The following is a 22,445-nucleotide window of genomic DNA, read 5'->3' as shown; positions in this document are numbered from 1 at the left end:
ATGAGACATAACAGAAATATAGAAAAACCTTAGAGTATGTATGTGTGTGTACTACTTTTTTCTGTTTAAAAAGTTAAAGTGGAAACAAGCAATCTGCCCAATCCTTCTAGCCCTGATTCCAAATTACCTCATTAAATCTGTGATTTAATAGGTCTATTCATCAATACTATTCACTCAGTGAATGGTTCACAGGTGCAGAGATTTCTGTTTTAAAACTCACTTTCATTTTTCCATTCAGGCTTTTTAGATTGATAAATGGGTTTCCCCCTGCAGCCACTGCCTTTCATTTATTTCAATACAGTGTAAAAATCAACTTGCAGACACTAAAACATAATTGAGATAGGTACTTCATCATAGTGAACAGCAAGGTTCCATGCACAGGCACAGGAAAACCTTTTTTTTCTCAATCACCTTCTTACTGAGAGCATTCTGTGTTATTTCACATGAGATGTTTATTTTTTTTTTGATATTTTTTGTTTTGTCCATGCTTGTGTCACTGGTCTAAGATAGTAGGTTGGGCACAGTTGGAAAAAAGCTAATGTCAAGATATGTTACACTACAAATACTATAAATACTTCCATGCTTAATGTTAAAGTCAAACTCAATGACAGCTGCAGCAATTGGTATGAAACATTTGACTCTACCAACACAACTGTTAACATACTCTAAATGGCAGGAAGCTAATTTGGTCAGTGAGTCTGTTACTGTGTCTTTGGGCAAACGTTGCTCTGATTGTGGTAAATTACATCTCTAAATAAAAGATTTACAAGTTTAAAGTAGCTGTTTTGAAGTCAAACTGAGACAAACACTTTTCTCTCATCAGCCACCAACTGGCATTCTGTGGCAGATAGTATTCACTCGAAATGAGATGCTATGGTATGCTAAGGAAACGATCGAGAATAGTTTCATGCTCTAAAACTGTTGAGATGCTGTCTGTCACTTCATTTGTGGAAAACATTCTTCGGCGTTACAGCACTACAGTTCATTTTCAATCATCTCAATACCTGAGATAACAGGTTCTGGGGTTTTGAATAGGAGGTAATTACATAAGGGGTTGTTATAATTAGCATCCAAACTAATGTACACAAGTTTATGCAGGTATGCATAACTAAATTGTAATAAAGTTTGCATAACATATTCATGCTCTGATGCGTGAGACCTTCCCCAGAATATTGATTAGTTATTGCTGCACTGAGGAGCAAAGCAGTTTGTGTGTGTTTGTAATGGACAGTGGTATTTCGTTTGGCTTCTAGTTTGGTTTCTTTTCATTATGTGTGTGTACTCTGTAGGCTATGCATTAATATAAACTGCTATCAGGGGTTTTTGAGAGCTTTAAGGCCTATTAAAGTAGAGTTTTACTGAAAGTAACATATTTGTGTCACCAGGAGTGTGGTTTTCCAATTATAATATTCCATCGCATGAACAGAGTAATAATCAGAGGCATTCTCTGCTGCTTTAAAGAGCACTGCTTCAGGCTGCATGGCAAATTGTTTCCTGATTAAATACTCCTCTACTTTTTCACCCAGAATGCAATGCAGGAACCACACTGTCATTGACTCCTACAAAGTGTTTTTTTCTCCTTTACAACAGGGGGGGGGGGGGAAGCTGCATTAACGTCATGAGGGAAAATGTAAAAAGGGTCCTCTTGATGATCAAAGAGCTCCATCATTTCTTTTAATTTTGAGGCAATTTATGAGTGTCCTGCTGGCCTTGCCTTTAGGGCACATGTCAAATAGCTGCATCATCCTGGGTTTAGATTCATAAATAATACTTAAATAATAATATAGCAAATGCAATAAAACAATCATTTATTATAAAAGCTGGGAATTATTAATATCTGTTGGCATTTTTGCCCTTGGTAAGATTCTGTACACAATTACTACAGTGGGAGCAGAAACCAGCTTAGTGTGATGTTACTGGTAATGAATAGTGGCTAAAGGCTGCATCATGTTTATGATCATAATCCTCAAAATACAGAAAGAGAAAGCATGGATAATGTGTAAACTATATGTGTAAACTGTTCATCTGCATGCCTCTAGGCATGTCAAATAGTTTGGGTGCATAATATATTTGCACGCCTTCCAGCATCTGTAGCTGTGGCTCTATCTGTAACGGCTGTGATTTTGTACTCACAGATCTATCGTCTATCCAGCAGAAGATAGCAGCAGTTGATTCTCAGCGAGCAGTAGAGAAAAGTGAAGTAAATACAGAAGAGAAAGAAAATAACAGGTATAACTCTTAAGAGTTATTATGACACCATTGGCTCTTTTAACTTTGGCTTCCAAGTTCAGCTCTTCAAGAGTAAAATACATTCTTAGGGAGCAAATATGAACTCAATAACTGTCTGCTCCTGAGAGTTAAATGTTTTCAAACACAACCTGAGCACTTCACAGAAGGAATACTTTATGTATGTGAAAATTATGTTACTATTCCAAGGGCATACGTTTTTCCTTCCTCCACTTACATGAAAATACATACAGCTCTGTCCCGATGAGACCAAAGTAGTCAGAAGCATCGCTGCCTGCAGAACATGATTATCATTTTCTGTTCATTATTAATACGTTTTAGATCTACAGTATGCTTCTTGCGTTCTGGCCTGGAGCGGTTGTCTGGCTGTATTGTATACTCTTCAACTACTCTTTTCTTGGACTTTCAAAGGGAAATCTGGACTGCAGGAAGAAACAACATTTCTAAAACTTTTTAAAAAGCCGCATCAAAGCCAACAATCCAAGTTTGAGTTTGTTTTTTAAATTCTTTAATAGTGGACCACATAAAAACAAACATAATTTACTGTTATAGTCAACAAGAACAAACAAGACTTTGATGGCACCTGAACACATATCTTAAAGGGGATTTAAACCATCTTAATCAGAAAGCTTCTCTCTTTGCAGTAAGTGTATTACTTTTCTTTTTATCAAAGCAACTTTCTGAAATACCTAGTTATTTTGAGGTCACATACTGCCCTCTGCTGTTACTTGTATATAACAGTCTCAAAAAACATCACAGCACAGATTTAAGTACAGTAGGCCTTTGTTTCTGTACGTAGTCAACTCATTATTTTACTCCAAAAGTCAAAGGATTTGAAATGTCATTGATCAACCAGAGACCAGGAACGCATCAATACAATCAGGACTGTTAACTTGCTTTTCTCTGTTTAAAATAGCTTTGTCTCCTCTACACACTTTATACACACACACACACACACACACACACACACACACACACACACACTATAAAAGGCAAGGTGGCAACATTGATGCTGTATTTGTGGACAGCAGTGAATAATTAACAGATTTCTTAAAGCAATAGTGCAACATTTTGGGGATTGGGATATAACCTGTTAATTAGTGAGCTTCAGAGGTGTTGGTAGGCAGTTTTCTTTTCTTTCTTTTTTTAAATTCTGTCTTACTTTTCTAAAATTGTCAACCTATTTTTTAAATGTTTTGGAAATAAATACTAAATGAAAAGTATCCTCAGCATTTGTCTGTGTGACTGTACTTCTCACTACACCTGACAGCTGGTTTTCCTCTATTTACCATATTACTCTGTCTTTATCTACATTTAAAATGTGTGTAATATTCTTATCGTAGTTTATTACTTCCACCAATGCATTTGAACTTGGCATAATGGTTCCAAAAAGAGCAGCTTCCCCCGACCAATCAGCAAGCCATCTCACATTAGGCAGGGTGAAGACAAGTTCCTTATTGTGAGAGTGAAGTGAGAGTGAATGAAGCCATAAAACAGACTTTCTCAGCACTACAGCCAAATACACGGACTCCCAGCAACTTGAATATTACTCTCAGGCTGAAAATCAATCAGTCTGGCATATTATTTTGACCACATTGACAAGAACATTGCTGTTTGAAATTCAACACTCTGTCTACACTAACCACTCTTCTGTTTCTGTCACTCTGTTGTTCTCGCTCTCTCTCTCTCTCTCTCTCTCTCTCTCTCACACCAGGGCTTAGCGCTGCCCAAGACAATTGTGATTGGTTTACAGACCCTCCTCCACAGTGCTGTGAAGGAAGGTCTGGCGATGCGAGACTAATATTGTGTAAATGTTAATAGGCGTGTGTATGCGTGTGTATGTATGTATGTGTGTGTGTGCGTGCGTGCGTACATCCCATACCTGAACCCAAATCTTGTTAATGCTGCACCTTAACAGTAGTCATACAGAAAGATGTGGCGGGTGTATGCATTTTAATATACAGTATGTATGTATTCCTGAACTTCATATTGTCACTTCGAGGACATTTTATCTATTCAAGTAGCTGAGTCAATGTTTTCACATTTTTGCATATGTGCAAGTCAAATGAACGAATACCTTGTATGTATATACTATGTGTGCATTTCCTACCTGACAGTGAGGATGTGGATTTGAACAGCCCATCATAGATCCTTTATTCTCAAAGATCTAAAAACAAAAAACAAGAGGAACAGTTAAGTCCAGAGTTTAGTTTAACCGTTTTGCTCGTACGTACAGTAGTGCGACAAAACTAAGACAACATGCATAAAAAATATAGAAGAAGATAAGAGCCCTATTTTGGATGTCAGCACTGGGATAAAGGGAATTCTGGTTTCCTCCATGAGTCAAAGTGGACAATTCTCTCTCCAGACTCTTGAACAAAACAAATCCTTGCTGATGCAGATGACTAAAACAGGAGAGACTGGGAGAATGGTGCTGTCCTTGGTGCTGATATTTGGTAGTTAATACTGTTTCAATTCACCTGCAGCTATGAACTTTTAGGGATCCCAAGGTTCTTTCTTTCTATTTTGGGTTGGTCTGTAAATATAATCTGAGAATGTCAATACTTTACAATGCACTAGTTGTATTTTTGTGCAGACTAGAGAAATGAAATATATTGGGAGGTCAGGTTTCAGGGTGAAAAAATTGCATTAATTGATCATCCTGTATATGACACAAAAACGTCCAGTCTAATTATCCTACAAAAAGGTTTCAATGAAATAAAAACTAGAATGGCACTAGGAGAGTGCAGACCTCCACTAAGACCAATGGATGCATATATTGTATGTTATTACTCACTGCGTTTATCAACACGTTGATATCGGTTTCCAGTATTTGCGTATACTGTTCAGGTGAGGTTATTCCGATTATTCCAACACCACATGAATGCAGCACAAAATGCCTTATCTCGCAAAGTTAACGAAATTGAAAAAATAATTTGTGTATCAGACCCGTGATACGGAGCTGGTCCGAAATTAAATGGGCTCTTCCTTCCTGCCCATGCAACAACCTTCCACAAATCCTGCTAACAAACAAACAAACTGATAATATAATCTCCCTGGTGGAGGTAATTAAGACTGTGTAAACAAAGAGAGAAGTCCTAAAGAGCATTGTAATTGAAATCACCAATCACTTGCTGTGCTACGGAAGTTAGAAGCTGAGCTATGGAGGAACCAGATGGATATTTAGAGTAAAATGAATCAATTCAGCTTTTGGATTTTGGATGACTTTAGCAACTATAGTGCAGTGATTCGTTCATGATTATTATGACTCTAGCTTGTGTCTTTTCCACAGTAATGGCTTATGGGAGTCATGCTGTAGGATTTGGTGCCATTCAACACACTGAACAAAAAAAAAAAGCTGTGATTTTTCCGGATTCAGTTAGACTATGAATCCATCTGTATACCTAATAATTTATCATAACCAGTAAAGATCAGCTTCTGATGACCTCTAATCTATCAACAAAAACACAGCATCTGTATTTCCTGCCATATTCTCAGCATTTGATATAGGAAGAATTACATTTCTAGTTGTATAAACTTCAACATTCTATTTTATCCATATCCTCTCTCTCTCTCTCTCTCTCTCTCTCTCTCTCTCTCTCTCTCTCTCTCTCTCTCTCACCAAGGCTTAGCGCCGCCCAAGACGATTGTGATTGGTTTACAGACCCTCCTCCACAGTGCTGTGAAGAAAGGTCTGGCGATGCGAGACTAATATTGTGTAAATGTTAAATGTGTGTGTATGCGTGTGTATGTGCGTGCGTGCGTGCGTGCGTACATCCCATACCTGAACCCAGAGGTACGTGGTGCCTAGTTCTTCAACAAGCTCTGCCCACTTGTCAATCACCTTGACAACCTCTTGTTTTTTCATGAGAGCAAGGGTGACATCAGACCAGGGATGGAAACACATGACCTTACTGAAAAAGAGATGACGAAAGAGACAGAGAGGACAGCAGGATGGATGTTAGATAGTGGGGAGGTAATAACTGCCTGTCTGGCTATTTCTTCTTTGTGTGTTTATTATTTATTATGATGTGTGTTGTTGTTGTTGTTCTATTTGTTGTTTAATAAGTGATACATGTGCTGCTGCTGTCTTGCCTGGGTCTTCTATGAAATACATTAAAAAAAGAGTGCTTAATCTACTCTATTTTGGTCTGGCCTGGTTAAAAAAAGTAAAAGTGATAATCTGTAAAATTGATTTTCTATATCTCTGGCGTGCAGTGTTGAGTACTGTGAAACTACTGCTCTGCACTTCCCAGAGACCACTTGTGAACAGCAGCTACACATCTTTGACATCTTTTTTACTTTGATATTCTGTTGAAGCTGTTGTTGCTGGTGCTGTTCGGATCGATTGAAAAATGGTTGCACTTAGAAAATAGCAAGTCTGCAATATGCAGTTTATCTTTGCTCTGAAATACAATCACAACCAAATGTGACCAAACTTCAGTATTAACACATATTACATTTATGGGCTAAAAGTCATTATTGTGCTCCTTTGAAATGCATTTTACAATTTGAAATGCCAGCCACAACTAAAGATAAATAATTCAATGATGTCATTGCCTTTCCTTATGTTATGAGAGGTACTTATCATGAGATAGTACTTTAGAATCACAAAGGGAGATGTAGTGGGCAGAAAAATGATATCTGATGCTTTTCATATTAGTAATTGGAAAGATGATGGGAGACAGGCATGATTGGGATTGACTGGTTGATTTGAGAACACGGGAACAGGGGTCAGATTCAAAGCTAGAGCATCCGGTTTAAAATGGTCGGAGCTTTACACGCGATATCTAAACATTTTGTGCTGAACCAAAAGTGTGCATCACTAACTGAAGAAAAAAAACATAGCTTCAGGGTTTAATTATGTTTTAACCACTTTAACCGGAGTTTAGAAGCGTGTGTGTGTATTTAATCCACATCCTCGTGTGTATGCTTAATTTCAGCCTTACCAATGGCACCCAGGGGATACCAGCAACAACATACAAGCTGCTCTTGGGCCTAAGCAGCAAGTACTTGATCAATAATTGAACATGAACTTGGTGTTTATGCTCCAAGCAAAACTGAATGGTCGTAATTATGAATTGTTCATGAGTATCATAGGAGCTAGGTGTGTGTGTGTGTGTGTGTGTGTGTGTGTGTGTGTGTGTGTGTGTGTGTGTGTGTGTGTGTGTGTGTGTGTGTGTGTGTGTGTGTGTGACACTGGAATTGGATTTATTTGATTTTAATTTATGGGTACAAACAGCATTCTTCAAGATAGAATGCCCTTTTTCTATGGTTTTGTGAGCCTGTTTAATTAGTTTCAACAGTGTGGGTTGAATAATGTCATTGTCTAATTTTGAAAATAAGTCTGTAGAAACTAAAAACTTTGTAATTTGGTATCACAATAACAACAATTGTGACAGTGTTTTAAGTGTTCGGAGCAGTACACACAGTTGTTGATTTCTAGAAAGATTTATCTATATCTATTGGGTAAAGATACAAAAAAATGTAATCTGCAGACTGACGAGCATATATCTTTGATATGATATTAAATGTGAATGGCTTGTATATGTGCAAGAAGCTTCACTTTCTGATCTATGGCACAGACAGAGCCATGTGAGGCCAAGAGTTAAGAGAAGGAACATTTTATTAGAAAAGGTATTGTGCAACATAGCTTTCTGTGGATGTCGTAATTGTGAGCACTAACAAAGGATTAGCTTTGACAGGGAATAAATCAACAGTCAATGCCGATAGATCAAAAAGCTGGTTCAAACTTCCTTAAGTCCATATTTCATGACTGAATAAAACATATTCCCAGAAATAAGCCCTTATCCCCAGTGTGCCAACACACAGGGTCTAAGGTAAATATCACTGGACTGAAATCCATGCCATCATAACATTCAGTGGTGAGAAAACATCGCCATCTAGTGGTGCCGGAGAGGATTGCACACATGTTAAAATACTGTATGTATGTATGGACGTGTGGATTTGGGATTTTGCATAGTTCAAGATGTCCTGGAAACAAGTGGCATGCAGCGTAAAACACAATAAATGTAAGATTAGAGTGTACTTACAAATCAAAGAATGAACAGTAAATCATATTTGCAGAGTACAGACCCATCAATTAACTGGCTTGTAGGACAACTAAAATCCAAACTTTACAAGTCTGACTTCTCCTAATAGCTGATTGTGCTGATGTTGATCACAACAACGAATGGAAGTTGCCTCAGCATGACTGCTTTGATTGCACTCATCAGTTCGGATTTAATTAGTCATAAATTTGAATGTATCATCATTTTAAAAAAAAGGAACATTGATTAAGATGCATCCTTGACTAAGTTTTAACCACATTTTAATTAAGATTATGAATATGTTTAATGTTCATCTCATTGCAACATTGTATTTTTTTGTTGTTTATCGTTAAACGTCCGGGTACAATATAAAACATGAATGTTGCTATTTGATATACTTATACAGGTTTAGTTTAGCGTTACATTCCATATTCAGTTCTTTGGCACGTTTCATTAAATAACACATAGGGTATCATTCCAAAGTATAATAATAGCATTTATACATACTTTACACAAATGCTAAAAGCTTCACACAGTATGATGGCAGACAATGATTATTTCTGTGTATGTGTAACATGAGGCTTTTTCTCTTACCAGACGCCCCTGGCTGCTTTAGACTGAAACAGTGGATGTTGATCTGAACCTGAGGAACACAACAGCAAATGTAAGTTGTTTCAACAATTCATTTTTTTTTTTTTAGATCAACTTTTTATTGTTTTTATATTTTTTTAACATACAGAACAGACAAATACAATTGAACAAGAACAAAAACGCTCTCCCACCCCCCCCACCCTCTGCGGTCTCGAGGAAAACAAAACAAACAAATAAACAAAAAAACAAAAATCACACCTTGTCTAGTCACTCTCCTCTAGTTCTTGTGATGCTGAGGTCATTAGGACTGATAGTTGTGTTGCTGCGCTTCTCCATAGGCTGATAGTCGATGATTTGGCTTTGTTAATCCTTGCTGTAGAGAGCTCAAGCATAACTATGTCTAGTAAATACACCAACCACTGTTTTATACAAAGCGAGTGGGGGGGGGAGCCAGCGTTGAGCTATCATTTTCTTGGTTGCAGTTGAGCCGGCTAGCCAAATTTTCTTCTGTCTCCCAAGCAGGTGTAATTTAGAGTCGTCATAAAGTAACAAAACAATCGGGTCAGTAGGAATTCAACATCCTATCACATCAGATATTATTGATGTTGTTTAACAATTCATTTGAAATGTAATCTTAGGCATAAGTATTGATCCACCTGTACCTATTAGCCCTGACTGAACAGTTAATTGTGGCATGAAGTTATCTCAAAAATTGATTTGTGTCTAAGATGTAGATTAAAAATCCCTTAGCAAACATTATATAGGTCTATACTTTGCAATTTATTAAACAGCAAAATCATTACGTGAAAGTAAAATATGTTAAAAAATAAATAAATAAAAAATTGCAAGCAGCTGAACAAATGTCTATGCGCTGTTATTGCAACCAGTTGCTTAAATATTTTCTATCATGTAAAACACGTGTCAACTCAAGGCCCGCGGGTTCATAATACATTTTGGCCCACCTAGTTTTTGTCGCTTTTGGCACTTTTTTTCAACATTTTTGCAAATTTTGGCGACGTTTTTTCTTTGATGGCTAAGTTACTTTTTTGTGGCTTCATGTTGACCAAGCTGTAAGTGAGAAGAGTATATGAGACATGCAATAATACAGTCAAAGATGTTTAACTTTTTTGATTAAATAAAAACATGTCAATAAACTAAACATGTCTGGCCCTTCATGTGATTCTTATTTTTCAGTCTGGCCCGTAGTGAAACTGAGTTTGACACCGCTCATGTAAAACAATGACTTGTTACAGAATTTTTACAGCATCAGAAATGGCACTCACCAGGTTCTGGAGCATCTGGCTGAAGAGCAGGGAAATCATTTTCAAAAAGAAAAGTGCTGTCATAGTCTGAATTTACCTGGAGAGTAACAGACAGACACAGAGATATCAAAAAAACACAAAATCTATTGTGCTGTCCAAAGCGAATACCATTTATAATGGGCATATGTTGTTTGGTAGCTGCAGGTGTCCAGATAGGTATTGAAAACAACTTCTGCATTCAATTGCAAACACTGGCAATGTTATGGATACACCATCAACAATGATGATTAACTGCAGAGTACCCCCATTGACTGCAGAGAGAGAAAAATCTGTGGCATTGTCTATACAGGTTTCTCAAGAACTGTTTGAAGCCTGGAGATAGTGTTTACTGTTTTTCGCCATCTTCTCAGATAAAAGGCTGAGAGACGTGTTTAAATGTTCCAGAGCTTAAAAGAACTCACTACTCAGTGTGAATGCACCCTCAGTGCAAACAATGACCTGTAGAGAATCAAATATTGTTACCCAAACAATGAACAAATAAGATGTAATTTGCTGTGGGCCTATACTTATATTGAAGGAATGTATCTACCTGTTCTTACCTCTCCATTTGCACGTGTGTTTCCGGGACAGAGTGGGTTGCGGGGGTCATATCTGGGTGTGTGTTCCTCAGGAGGTTTTTCTACCTGGCCTGCCCAGGGTCTCTTCATGCGGTGGGCCGACACCAGGACCCAGGTGTCCCGCAAAGGGTTATAACGCAGATGCTGGTGCTCTGAGGGGTTTCGGAGACATAATGCAAAGCAATGTAATTACAAACACAGATTTACAGATAACGCTGGTTCTCTCGAAAGTAGAGGTGTGAATCTTCACTGATCTCCCAATTCGATTACGATTATCATGTCTTCGATTCGATATCTCGATGCATCACGATGCGTCAAATACATTTTTCTATTAAAGCCATATAGGATATTTAATTCATAGCTTTTCAAGCTTCAAAAACAAAACATTGTGCAGTTCTCTAATACTAAATAAATTGGATACATAAAACCACAGCACTGAGCACATGGCACTTCCTGAATGTGCAAAACATAACAGAATATGTAAACAGAAAGGTTGTTAGGCCTACATTAAATTGTTAAACAGAAATAATCAATTATGGCCAGGCCGATTATCGATGCAGTATCGCCCATGTCCACGATTCGATGCATTGATTATTTGATTAATTTCAACACCTCTACTCGAAAGCCAAAAAGTGACAGTGGAATGTAGCCTAATCATGTGCATGTGCACAGAACTCAACCTGATCAACTAGTCACTGGAAGACCATTTTATTGCCATTATCTGTAGAGGGAATTGCTGATGCATGGCTGAAACAAATAACTTTTGTATCATCAATTGTGTGTTCCTGTTTCGTAAGAATAATTCAGTTAGTCAGAAAAATGTCCAAAAATGTCATGTTCTAATTAAGTTACTAGGCTACACATAACCAACACGTCAAATTATGAAACACATCCAAAAGCATTAAGGCACAGATGATTAAGGTACAGTATAGCTGTGGTTTATAGGGATGACTGTTAGCTGGCAGCAGGAACTCAAGTCACGAGACTACACAACTGGCTGTGTGTACTGTAAAGCAATAAGGACTCTGTTAATGCAGGAAGACAGGCCTGACTAGACCAAGTGGCTTAACACCAACATATATTGATTTCAGGAAACCTATACGTTCTCTTCTACGAGGTAATTCAATATGACCGGAGTCCAATGATAAATATGTTAATTTAATGGTTGTGTGTAGTATCGGGGAAAGTGTTTCTAGGTAGACTATATCTTAAGACGTGTTATGATTAACTTTGACCTACCAGTTAATTCGGCTTTTATACTTTTCACTTTGGTTAGATAAATCTGTTTAAAAACTGGCAGATTTTAAATGGAGCTTGGAATAACACCTCTGCACGGACGTAAAGTCTTGTTTTATCTCTATGCGTAAAGTAAACAACAGCTGCAGCTACCGATATCCTGGATGAATGGAACTGGCATTTACCTCTCGTGGGTTCACAAAGCTCCCTACCTTTTGGATCAAAACTGACTTCTTTTTTGCCACTCATGTCGGGTGGTGCTGTTTCAGAACTGTCACCTCTCCGGTGCTAAATCCTTGAACCATTAGCTAACTCCTCCTGAACTTTAGTTGACAGCTATAGCTACCAGTCCATAAAACTCCTCTGCCTACTTCCTGTTTTTTGACACGCAATGAAACGTGCTCTTTGGGACAAATCAACGTGTGATGACAAACCTCTAAAATGCCAAAGAATAAGGGCGAAAATGACCAAATAATAGTAACCTGGAAATTAAATGTTTGCATTTAATACAATGTCTAAAAATGTATCTTTGTGTATAACTCCTTTTTTGTATAAGTATGTAAAACATTAAACAATTATCTAAAGGGGGTTTTACAGTATGCTTGGCAACCCTAAAGTTGCCGTCGCCTAAGCGACAGACTCGTCCTCTGATTTGCTGAGAAGTCACTGCCCGCCCCCCACATGACCAGGAAGAAGCTGTCAGTTGGACTCTTCTCTCGATGGCGTGTTTGGATCAGCCTGTCGGCCTCTGTGTACACGTGTAGTCGAACCTGCTGCTCTGTCTCTGTCTGTGTCGTTTTGTTTTAACCATGTCTGTAGTCAAAACGATTTTAAAACTCTTCCTGTTCGCCATAGTCATCGTCCTGGCCGTGCTGCTGCTGCGGCACTGGATGGCCACCAAGCAGTACGTTTTCAACAAAGAAGACGTCGCCAAATTGGCCAAACAGTACGCAGGTGAGTTTGGTAATGAGAAGTTTTTTTAGCTGCATCAAGTCAAGCCAAGCCTGCAGTTTATTCAATACATGAATGTAAGTAGTCCTCCCCCTGCCTTCCATATGTGTTTATTGTAAATGTCTCTATTCTCAGGACAGGACCATGAACAGGCCTTCTCCAAAGTGGTGGTGGAGCTAAGAAAGAGGTAAACAATTATTTTGCATCAGAAATATATTCAGAAACTACAAGTTGCAACTGTACAAAGGTCATCACCTTCAATTTCTTGAAGCAGAAACCAACATCGTGGTTGACCCATATTCAGTCAATGGACTTAAATGATATCAGCATTTTACCCTGTTATGTTTAATTTCAAATGTATTTATAAAAGGGACTATGTGCAATTCAAAACATAAATGTGACCATTTGATGCATTGCACCAGAGTTAGCCTTTGGCTAATTTACATCTGCAGTCCCTCGAAAAACACAAATACTAATAATAATTTTAAAAGTTGAAACATCACTTAATGAGTAAAAAAAACATGTAACAAATAACACACACCGTCACCCGTTAATGTGTTTTAAAGGGGTGACAGAATGATCATATAGGGTATTTCACACTGTTCCTTAAGGTCTCCTAATAGGGTATGTAACATTGGTTGGGCTGAAAATGGCCAAGGTGCTATTCTATGGGTCCTAATGCATCCCTGTGTTTTGGCCCTATTTGGAACGACAGCTTTTCTTCCGAATATGGTATGCTCATGAATATTTAGATGAGCTGCATGCAGATTGGTTGAGCAAAACACACACACACTCACACACACAGAGACAGACACAGACACACTGGCCCTCATTTATCAACCTAACGTAGAAACCAGCGCAGATATGAGCGCAGAAATCATCTTAGGACAGGCTTCACGTGTGATTCATGAAACGTTCGTATCACACCAATCAGAGCATAAGAATGGTCGTACATTCATAAATGCAGCGGCTGGAAACAATCGTAATTTAAATATCACGCCCCAATATATTCTCGGTTCCGCAGTCAGTGGAAATACACACATTGACTTTAATGGAAACCTATTGACTCCGCCGCCGTTCCAGAGCGTATCCGCAGCCGTTACGCATCCAGTGGAAATTGCTGGTTAATCAATCCGATGTAGCGTTCCACCGTGGGCACTGTTACCAGCGCATAGAGGTCCTCTATAAGAGCCTGATAAGTGATCAACTGATGACTTCTCCTTCTCCTGTTAAACTGATTACATGCTGCACCGTAAGTCCACACTGACTCGAAAACTTGCGTACACGAGTTCAGACCAGACGTGAGATTTTATCGCAGCCTACGCTCACGTTCAAATTGATAAATGCCTTGCTTTGCAACGCCTGTTTTAGGTCGTACACACGTTTCATAAATAAGGACCACTGTTACATGCCCGGGCGCGAGCTGCAGCGGCTAAAACGGCCGAGACAAAATACAAAGTTTCTACGCTTTCATTACAACTAGTGTTGTTGTAACGTTACCCTTGAGACATAAAAAACCTCCACCAAAGAATCACAACTCACCCTGTAGCTAGTCCGCGCGGGGAGCGGAGTGTGAAGCCATGCAAGCATGTCCTCTGCCCCGCTGCATTAGATCCAGACTCCGGCTCCATTGTCCGATATAATCGTTCTAAACACTTTTCTCTGGGCCAGTATTTCGTTGTACAGACTGGAGCACTGAATTTACGACATTTGCATTTCAGCCGTGGTTCATTTTCAACATCCTTGGAAAAACTTCCAAACTTTCTTCTTTGTAAAGTACACAGCGCAGATCGTGTGTGAGATCCTGACAGAGCTCCAGCTCACATAGCGGGTCTGTGAAGGGGGAGAGGCCGACCGGGAAGGCATCAAACCCAGCCGGCAGCTGCCGGCTGTCACGGCAGATTATGGAGCTCCTGAAGTCCGACACTGTCTTACCAAATTTGCAATTAGCCATCAATTTTTGTAAAACAGCCCATATTTGAGCATTACATAGTTGATTTCTCGCATAAAAAAAGTCTCAAGTGAATTTAGTAATGGAATAGCAGACGAACAATGTATAACATTTCTGAGATCTGCCCGACCTAGATTCATAAGACTACCTGATCTCAGGTCAGTGGTGTAGCCTATGTATATGTTGGGGCATGAGAGACTAGAGCCACATAAGGAGGAGCCACATAGTTGACGTCAACTATGAGCTTTGTTGAGATTCGCCCGTTTTCAGCAGCAGTTTCCAATTGTTAGATTTGCAGAGGAAAGAGGTGTCAATGAAATTGAGGTTCTATGTATGACATATTTACCCTCCAAACTGTTGTTTTTCAACTATGACAAGGTAAAATCAAGGGGTTAAGCTTCTCCTCGGAACGCGTTGCTGCTATGGCGCCATTTTGATGCTAACAAGCCATCACCTCCGTTAGCATTCCATTGACTGTCATTCATTTTGGCGCCACTTTGACAGCGAATAACTTTACATCTGAAGCGTTTAAAGGCTATTTGTCCATTGTTTGTTTATTTCTAAAGAAACACGACAATGTACAAAAGGCTCGATTACCTTGTACCTCGCGTTATGGCTCCGTAGCAGGCGTTTTTTGTAAAAAAAAAAAATAGCTAACGATTGTGTCATAACCACGCGACTTACTGTCGCATAGTAGAGGAATTACCGTACAGGAGAAGATCGCAGGCAGTTTCAACTCACATTAGCTGTTAAAGTTTAATTACTAATGTTAACTAGCATTTTAGTTAGCAATAATTAGCCTGTGCCTATGTTATCTCCTTACATATACCTACGCTCTCCGTCTCTGCAAGATTGGGAATGATTGATATTTCTTTTGGCACAGCTACCAGAAGACTTACAAACCTACTTTCAGACAGGTTGCTCACGTCACATCTATGTCTTCAAGCTCAGTTGGAGGCTGCATAGTAACGCTCAGCCATCACCGGAAAAGTGCTTCTAATGGCCTTCACTGGTCTCCGTCCACAGTAACGGGATCTGTTGGTCCATTTTATATATGTCAATGGGTAAAATCGGTTTTGTATTCTATCACCCCTTTAAAGCCATTGTGGGTTGCAGAGCGGAGCCTGTATTAATTCAACAAAGCTAGGTTACCTACTTTGGCTACATTCTGATGTGGATACATGCTATTGAAGTCACAAGATGAGGGTTTTAAGTTGTGTTGTTTGTTTAAAAACAGCTTATGAATTGTAAATGAACTAGGTATCCTGGCCACATACTGCCAGACGAGGACCTGCAGTGGGTGTTTGTGAACGCCGGAGGTTGGATGGGCTCCATGTGTCTCCTCCATGCCTCGCTCACAGAGTATGTGCTGCTGTTTGGTACTGCAGTGGACACAGGAGGACACTCAGGTAAGGAATGAAGAGTATTGAAAGTCTGACTGTTTGTCAGGCAATGGGAAAGGAACAGTTTCATCCGGCCAACAGTGATACTATTTTAGTTTTTTAAATGTTTCATGGTCCTATTGAATTACTGAATTAAAAAGTGTTTTTGAAAGAAAATAATCATTAATTCTATGAAAACTTTAATTATATTGAGAAGGACAAGAAGTGTTTGATCCTATCAATATGGGCCAACATTTCTAAAGAATGCTTCCAGCACCTTGTTGAATCAATGACACAAAGAATTAAGACATTTCTGAAGGCGAAAGGGACCATTACACCACCACCAGCCTGCACAGTGGTAACAAGGCATGACGGATCCATGTTCTCATTCTGTTTACGCCACATTTTGACTCTACCATCTGAATGTCTCAACTGAAATCGAGACTCATCAGACCAGGCAACATTTTTCCAGTCTTCAACTGTCCAATTTTGGTGAGCTTGTGCAAATTGTAGCCTCATTTTCCTATTTTTAGTGGAGATGAGTGGTACCCGGTGGGGTTTTCTGCTGGTGTAGCCCATGCGCCTCAAGGTTGTGCGTGTTGTGGCTTCACAAATGCTTTGCTGCATACCTCGGTTGTAACGAGTGGTTATTTGAGTCAAAGTTGATCTTCTATCAGCTTGAATCACTTAACCCATTCTCATTTGACCTCTAGCATCAACAAGGCATTTTCGCCCCACAGGACTGCCGCATCCTGGATGTTTTTCCTTTTTCAGACCATTCTTTGTAATCCCTAGAAATGGTTGCGCATGAAAATCCCAGTAACTGAGCAGATTGTGAAACACTCAGCCCGTCTGGCACCAACAACCATGCCATGCTCAAAGTTGCTTAGATCACCTTTCTTTCCCATTCTGACATTCAGTTTGGAGTTCAGCAGATTGTCTAGACCAGGACCACACCCCTAAATGCATTGAAGCAGCTGTCATGTGATTGGTTGATCAGAGTTTCATAAATGAATAAAATGAAATTTAACAGGTGTTACTAATAATCCTTTAGGTGAGTGTATATGCTAGGGGTGGTACGGTTCACACAACCCACGGTTCGGTTCGTATCACGGTTTTAGGGTCACGGTTTTCGGTTCTGTACGGTTCTTGTTATTTTTTCTTTTAATCTTTAACACTCCAGAAATATACTTCAGCATATGAGATATAGCTTAATTATCCACAATGTAGGATACAGTATTAAATAATTATATAGTTATATCATGTAATCATGCACAAACTGAATTTGACTTGACTTTAAGCACATTATTGGGACCCTCTCTGAGGAAAGCTAGGTGAGATGTTGATACAGCAAGAGGGAAGACATTGATGATTTCAACATGCTTTTCATTTATTTGGCAAAAAAAGAGGATGTGTATTGCCATCTACAGGAACTTATGTGCCTTTTTAGCACACGTAGATTGAAATATTACAGAATATCAATTGAAATAACTTGCATTTATCAAACTGCCAACTTCAGTGTAGCGCTCACAAAAATGTATCCTTTAAAAGAAAAGGAGAGGAACTCTTAAAGCTCCGTCTTTTGAATAAGTCAGAATACATTAAACATAAAAACAGTTTACATTGTTAGTTAATTTCCTGGCCTGGGCTCGGACACACAGTCATACGGTTTGATAAAGTACTTATTGGACTTATCGTTGCACTTACAATAATGAGCGTAGCTGTCAGGTCCTCCTGTATACGTCTCATCTCCGTTTTTTCCTGCATCCACCGTGTGTGTGTGTGTGTGTGTGTGTGTGTGTGTGTGTGTGTGTGTTTGTGCGCGCGTCAGTTGCGGGGAGAACTGAGCAGCCCCGCCCGCTGCAGAGACCCGACAGGATCTAAACTGCAGACGCTTCAGCGAATTTAGAGTGAAAAAAACGTTACAGTACATTGATGTTAAAATGTTTACAGGTTGGCAGGACGGTCTGAAATGTTTTGCACGGTCTTTAGCGGTACGTTTTGTTGGTAACTTGTCCACACCTCTTCTTTCGCGCGAAAGGGAAACGCACTGTCTGAGGTCACATACGGGCACCTGACGGGCACGAGGCTACATAGCGCATGCGTCGAACCGTACGGCACACACACGCTCCGAACCGAGACGAGTGGACCGGGCGGTTCGGATGTTTTTTCATGAACCGTACCACCCCTAGTATATACATATTTTGGTACTTGTGGTGTACACTGAATTTTCGCTCTTTTCTTAGGACTGTGTGATCCATTAGTATAAGAAACGTTGGAAGTTTGACTCCATGTATGCTCTCTTCTTCCATCAGGTCGTTACTGGGCCGAGATTTCTGACACCATCATATCCGGCACCTTCAGACAGTGGAAGGAGGGGACAACCAAGAGTGAAATGTACTACCCTGGTAATACCATAACACATTTTTATCTGCAATAATATGTTTTGATATGAATGGTTTTTCTCTTTATACTAAATTATACCAATGTCTTCCTGAACTTCCAAACTGTTTCACAGGTGACACCATCGTACACAGTGTAGGCGAGGCCACTTCAGTCCAGTGGAGCACCGGGACGTGGATGGTGGAGTATGGCCGAGGTTTCATCCCCTCCACGCTGGGATTTGCTCTGGCAGACACCCTGTTCAGCACCCAGGACTTCCTTACAATGTTCTACACCGCCCGTGTCTATGTCAAGGGTCTGCTACTTGAGGCTGGTACACTACTTACAGAGGCCGGAGTTTTCTGAGGCATGGTTGAAGCTTGGACACAGGGACAGTAACATCAAAGGTTCGCCTTGTCATTACACCACTTTACCCCTCACCACGAACATCTAGCATGAGGAAAAATCTGTGCTCGATTATTCTAGTATAAATATGTTTACCGGGAATTGAAGACAATCCAAATTTGCATCCGTACACTACATTGAAGTTCTTGCCCCCTCGTTAAGACTATCCAAAATAAAGTGGTTGAGTCCCTTTCTCCTGTGACATTTAACTTGCATCAACAACAGTGCAACATTTACCACTGCCTTGCATAAAGGCTGTACCACTCAACAAGTCCCACAGTGATACTCAACATCTGACTCTACACAATAAGCATTACTCTGAGAGCTCAAACTGCCTGCATAGTCAGTGAGGTCATCAGTAGTTTATTTTAAAAATCTGGCTTAAAGAATGGAGCCCGTTAAACCTTTTTCCCAAGTAAATTGCCATATCTGCGATTTTTATTCTGGGAATAAGATATTTGTAACCAGACGTTTGAGTAATAATGTGATTTTTAAAATAGAAAATGGTGGTTGACAGCAAATTTGGGGACCAAGGAATCACTTTTAAAACGATATGCAATGCTTAATTTGGTTTGTAAAACAAACAAATATACTGTATAATGCCAAGCCAAATTAATAAATTTTCTTAGTAAATTCCCATGTCATATTTATATGCATGCAGATTCTCAGTAAGTGAGGGTCTTTATGAAGATCTAACTTCTTAAAAACCAATCACAGAAACCAACATCAAGAAGTCAAGAAGCATGTTTGTGTCAAAGATCAAGCCCCCCTTGAAAATTGGCTTCATTTCCTCATTCACAATTGATCTGTTTATACTATACTATATTTTTTGGAAAATGTTGAAAACCTGAGGGGGTATGGTGGAGAAAACTACCTGGATGAAGAGTGTGCAACGTTCCATTTTTCTGGCTCAGTAAGTCAGGTTCATACCAGCTCCGAGACAGCAGTGTTTTAATGATTATAGATACTCTGTCATGGTGTGTGCTGACTACTTTAGAGCTACTTTGCAGCAACAGATTTCACATTTCACCCCAACCTTTTTGGGCTTATTGAGTAAGGGTTCAATCTTTTCTTCTCTCAGAACTTTGGTATGGTTAGCCGTTAAATCCAAACACAGTTGTTGCCCTTTGTTTTTTCTTTTCAAACTGTAAAGAAGAAAATGTACACAACATATTCTGCACAATGTTTGTTTCTGTTAAACACCAAGATATACTACTTTGGAGAAATTTGCCCTTTACAATGTTTGTGCTATTTCTATTTGGCTTAGATTAGGGGGAAAACACTGCAGTGTTAAACTGTACCTCTACACATTTACTTCATTCATTTAATGGGATGGATTGAACATATAACTTAATTCAAAAACAGTACCTGAAGTTTTTCAGAGTTTTACAAGCTTAATGGACATGGCACAATCATTTTGAAAATGTAATTGTTGAGATAAACTTGAATAATATTGTGCTCGGAGTCTGACCTAGTGAGACTTCTTGGCTACATTGTCCTCAGCCTGCGTTCATCGTCGAGAACTTTGCACTAGCCCAACAGGGCAAAAACAAAACGGTATCGGCAGGCCTTGTCCTCTACAATCCCACATTGCAATGTAATGCTGAGAAGAAATGGCAGAAAATCAAAGCCTTTTGGAAATATTTGTTTATTTCACGGGGAATTGTACTGTACAGGCAAATCACTGCTGCTAAATCCACCACCTCCAAGTCCAAGCCTTAATTTCAGACCGATGCCTATAGCAATCTAGGCACATATGGGGTTTCTGTGGGAGTGAAATTATACTGCATAACTACCCAAACTGAAGTTATTTGGTTTATTTAAAGCAGCATCAGTAGTAGTGTGGTCTCATGGATGTATGGCAAAACAAAAAACACTATCGCTGTACCTTAAATGTTGATGAGCGGATGTGCAATTTACTGTAAGGTAAAAATGGAAACGACAGTGCCAGAAGAAATAAATGTTTTTGAATTAAAAATGATACAAGCCTGGTTTATTACTTATTAATACATACACATCAAAGATCAATCTCGAAAAAAAGTTCACCTTTCCTGAATAATCTATCACAGGTGCCTTTATCCTGCAAAACAACAAAAAATAAACAGGGGATTTTGGGTGGTAAACACAAGCAGAGTGAAATCACAAAACTGACCTTTATATACGCCAGAGTTAATAAAAAACAGAGATGAGGTTAGGGATTGTGGGTAGGTGGAGGAATGCTGCGTGATCACATGGTGTTGTTCAATAAAACAGACCAGCAGAACAGAGGATAGACACATCAGTCTTCATCTCCGTCTGTAAATGTCAAGAGGATGCAGACAACCTGATTTGTTGTCATCATATCCATGAGAGAGGTCCAGGTGATGATGATAGAAGTGTGTGGGTGTTGGCTTGTGTGTGTGCATAGAGGTGAGAGTGAGTGAATGTGCATGCTTGTGTACACGTTCTACCTGCCATAGCACATATGCATCGTGTGTGTGTGTTTGTTTATACTATATATCCACCCTTCCTCTCTATCCATCTGTGTATGTGTGTGTTACCATATTATCCCAGATATAGATTTAATGTCAGCGTAACACACTAGCCTGACCCCGCTGCCCTCCTTCTCTTTAAGCCCTATAAAGGAGATGTATTCAGAATCGAACTGGGCGGCCGGTGCTGAAATACCATGTAGCGGCCGAACCTTATGGGATAGATGAAGACCTCTTTGACTAATCACTCAATGTCTTCCAGACTAATGATATCCTCCCGTCCTACCTTGTGGCTAAATAAATGTCCTTTAGGGGTGAACACACACACACACACACACACACACACACACACACACACACACACACACAGAGTGAGGGATGCAAGTAGAAACCATTGCAAAGGATGGATACAAACGATACAAAATAAGATTCACAGTCACACTAGTAGAAAGCCAGTCTGTATGCATGTATATACAAAAACACTCCATACATATCATTGTGCAATTAGGCTGGAATAAATAGGTGTCCTTTAGAATGAATTGTCAGATAAAGGGAGATGACCCCTGGGCCTTTATTATTACATAGCTTTAACAGCAAAGTTCTTCCCTGCTCTCTAGTGGACATATTCAGTATCGCATCACTTGATATTTTTGGATAGAAATATTTTTTACACCATCTCAGTAGGAACATCTCACAATGAGGCTGAAGTTGAGTTTTTCATCTGATGGCATTATTTTGAGTAAAAGAAACTAAAACGAAAATATCACAACAGCAGTGCAACGTAATATAGTTCTGTATGTACTATCATTGTGCATGTGATTTGCTGGAAAATTAGAATACAGTCAGATAAGTTATTATTTAACTATAATTTATGAAGACTTACCAGTTTAAACTACTCGT

The 22,445-nt window shown here is 39.3% G+C and overlaps 2 protein-coding genes across 3 annotated transcripts in view; one reads left to right on the top strand and one right to left on the bottom strand.

The window, feature by feature from the left end:
* galt (galactose-1-phosphate uridylyltransferase) overlaps positions 1-12,381 on the bottom strand; it is a 29,962-nt gene extending 17,581 nt beyond the window's left edge. Inside the window, exons 1-6 of one of the 2 annotated variants that reach the window (XM_078271737.1) lie at positions 12,189-12,381; positions 10,750-10,919; positions 10,172-10,247; positions 8,892-8,940; positions 6,032-6,161; positions 4,358-4,414 (exon numbers count right to left, since the gene is read on the bottom strand). In XM_078271737.1, coding sequence (XP_078127863.1) covers positions 4,358-4,414; positions 6,032-6,161; positions 8,892-8,940; positions 10,172-10,247; positions 10,750-10,919; positions 12,189-12,252 — 546 coding nt within the window. In that variant the 5' untranslated portion in view covers positions 12,253-12,381. The remainder of the gene's footprint in view (positions 1-4,357; positions 4,415-6,031; positions 6,162-8,891; positions 8,941-10,171; positions 10,248-10,749; positions 10,920-12,188) is intronic. The other variant, XM_078271739.1, reaches the window with a different exon arrangement.
* A 295-nt stretch (positions 12,382-12,676) lies between these two features.
* Positions 12,677-21,053, top strand: sigmar1 (sigma non-opioid intracellular receptor 1). The gene is made up of 5 exons (XM_078271468.1): positions 12,677-12,957; positions 13,090-13,141; positions 16,166-16,314; positions 18,603-18,695; positions 18,806-21,053. Exons 1-5 carry the CDS (start codon positions 12,813-12,815, stop codon positions 19,033-19,035), a joined length of 669 nt encoding a protein of 222 aa, XP_078127594.1. The 5' UTR covers positions 12,677-12,812; the 3' UTR covers positions 19,036-21,053.
* The last annotated feature ends 1,392 nt before the right edge of the window (positions 21,054-22,445 follow it).

The sequence above is a fragment of the Sander vitreus genome, chromosome 16, assembly GCF_031162955.1.
Source record: "Sander vitreus isolate 19-12246 chromosome 16, sanVit1, whole genome shotgun sequence".
Taxonomy (NCBI): Eukaryota; Metazoa; Chordata; class Actinopteri; order Perciformes; family Percidae; genus Sander; species Sander vitreus.
This window is presented reverse-complemented; position numbering and strand designations above follow the sequence as displayed.

Bases quoted from the DNA above. Each gene is read 5' to 3' on its own strand.
- sigmar1 (XM_078271468.1), top strand. From the start codon at position 12,813: ATGTCTGTAGTCAAAACGATTTTAAAACTCTTCCTGTTCGCCATAGTC. The intron at 13,142-16,165 runs GTAAACAATTAT...TAAATGAACTAG, and splicing joins GTGGTGGAGCTAAGAAAGAG to GTATCCTGGCCACATACTGC. The intron at 18,696-18,805 runs GTAATACCATAA...ACTGTTTCACAG, and splicing joins GAGTGAAATGTACTACCCTG to GTGACACCATCGTACACAGT.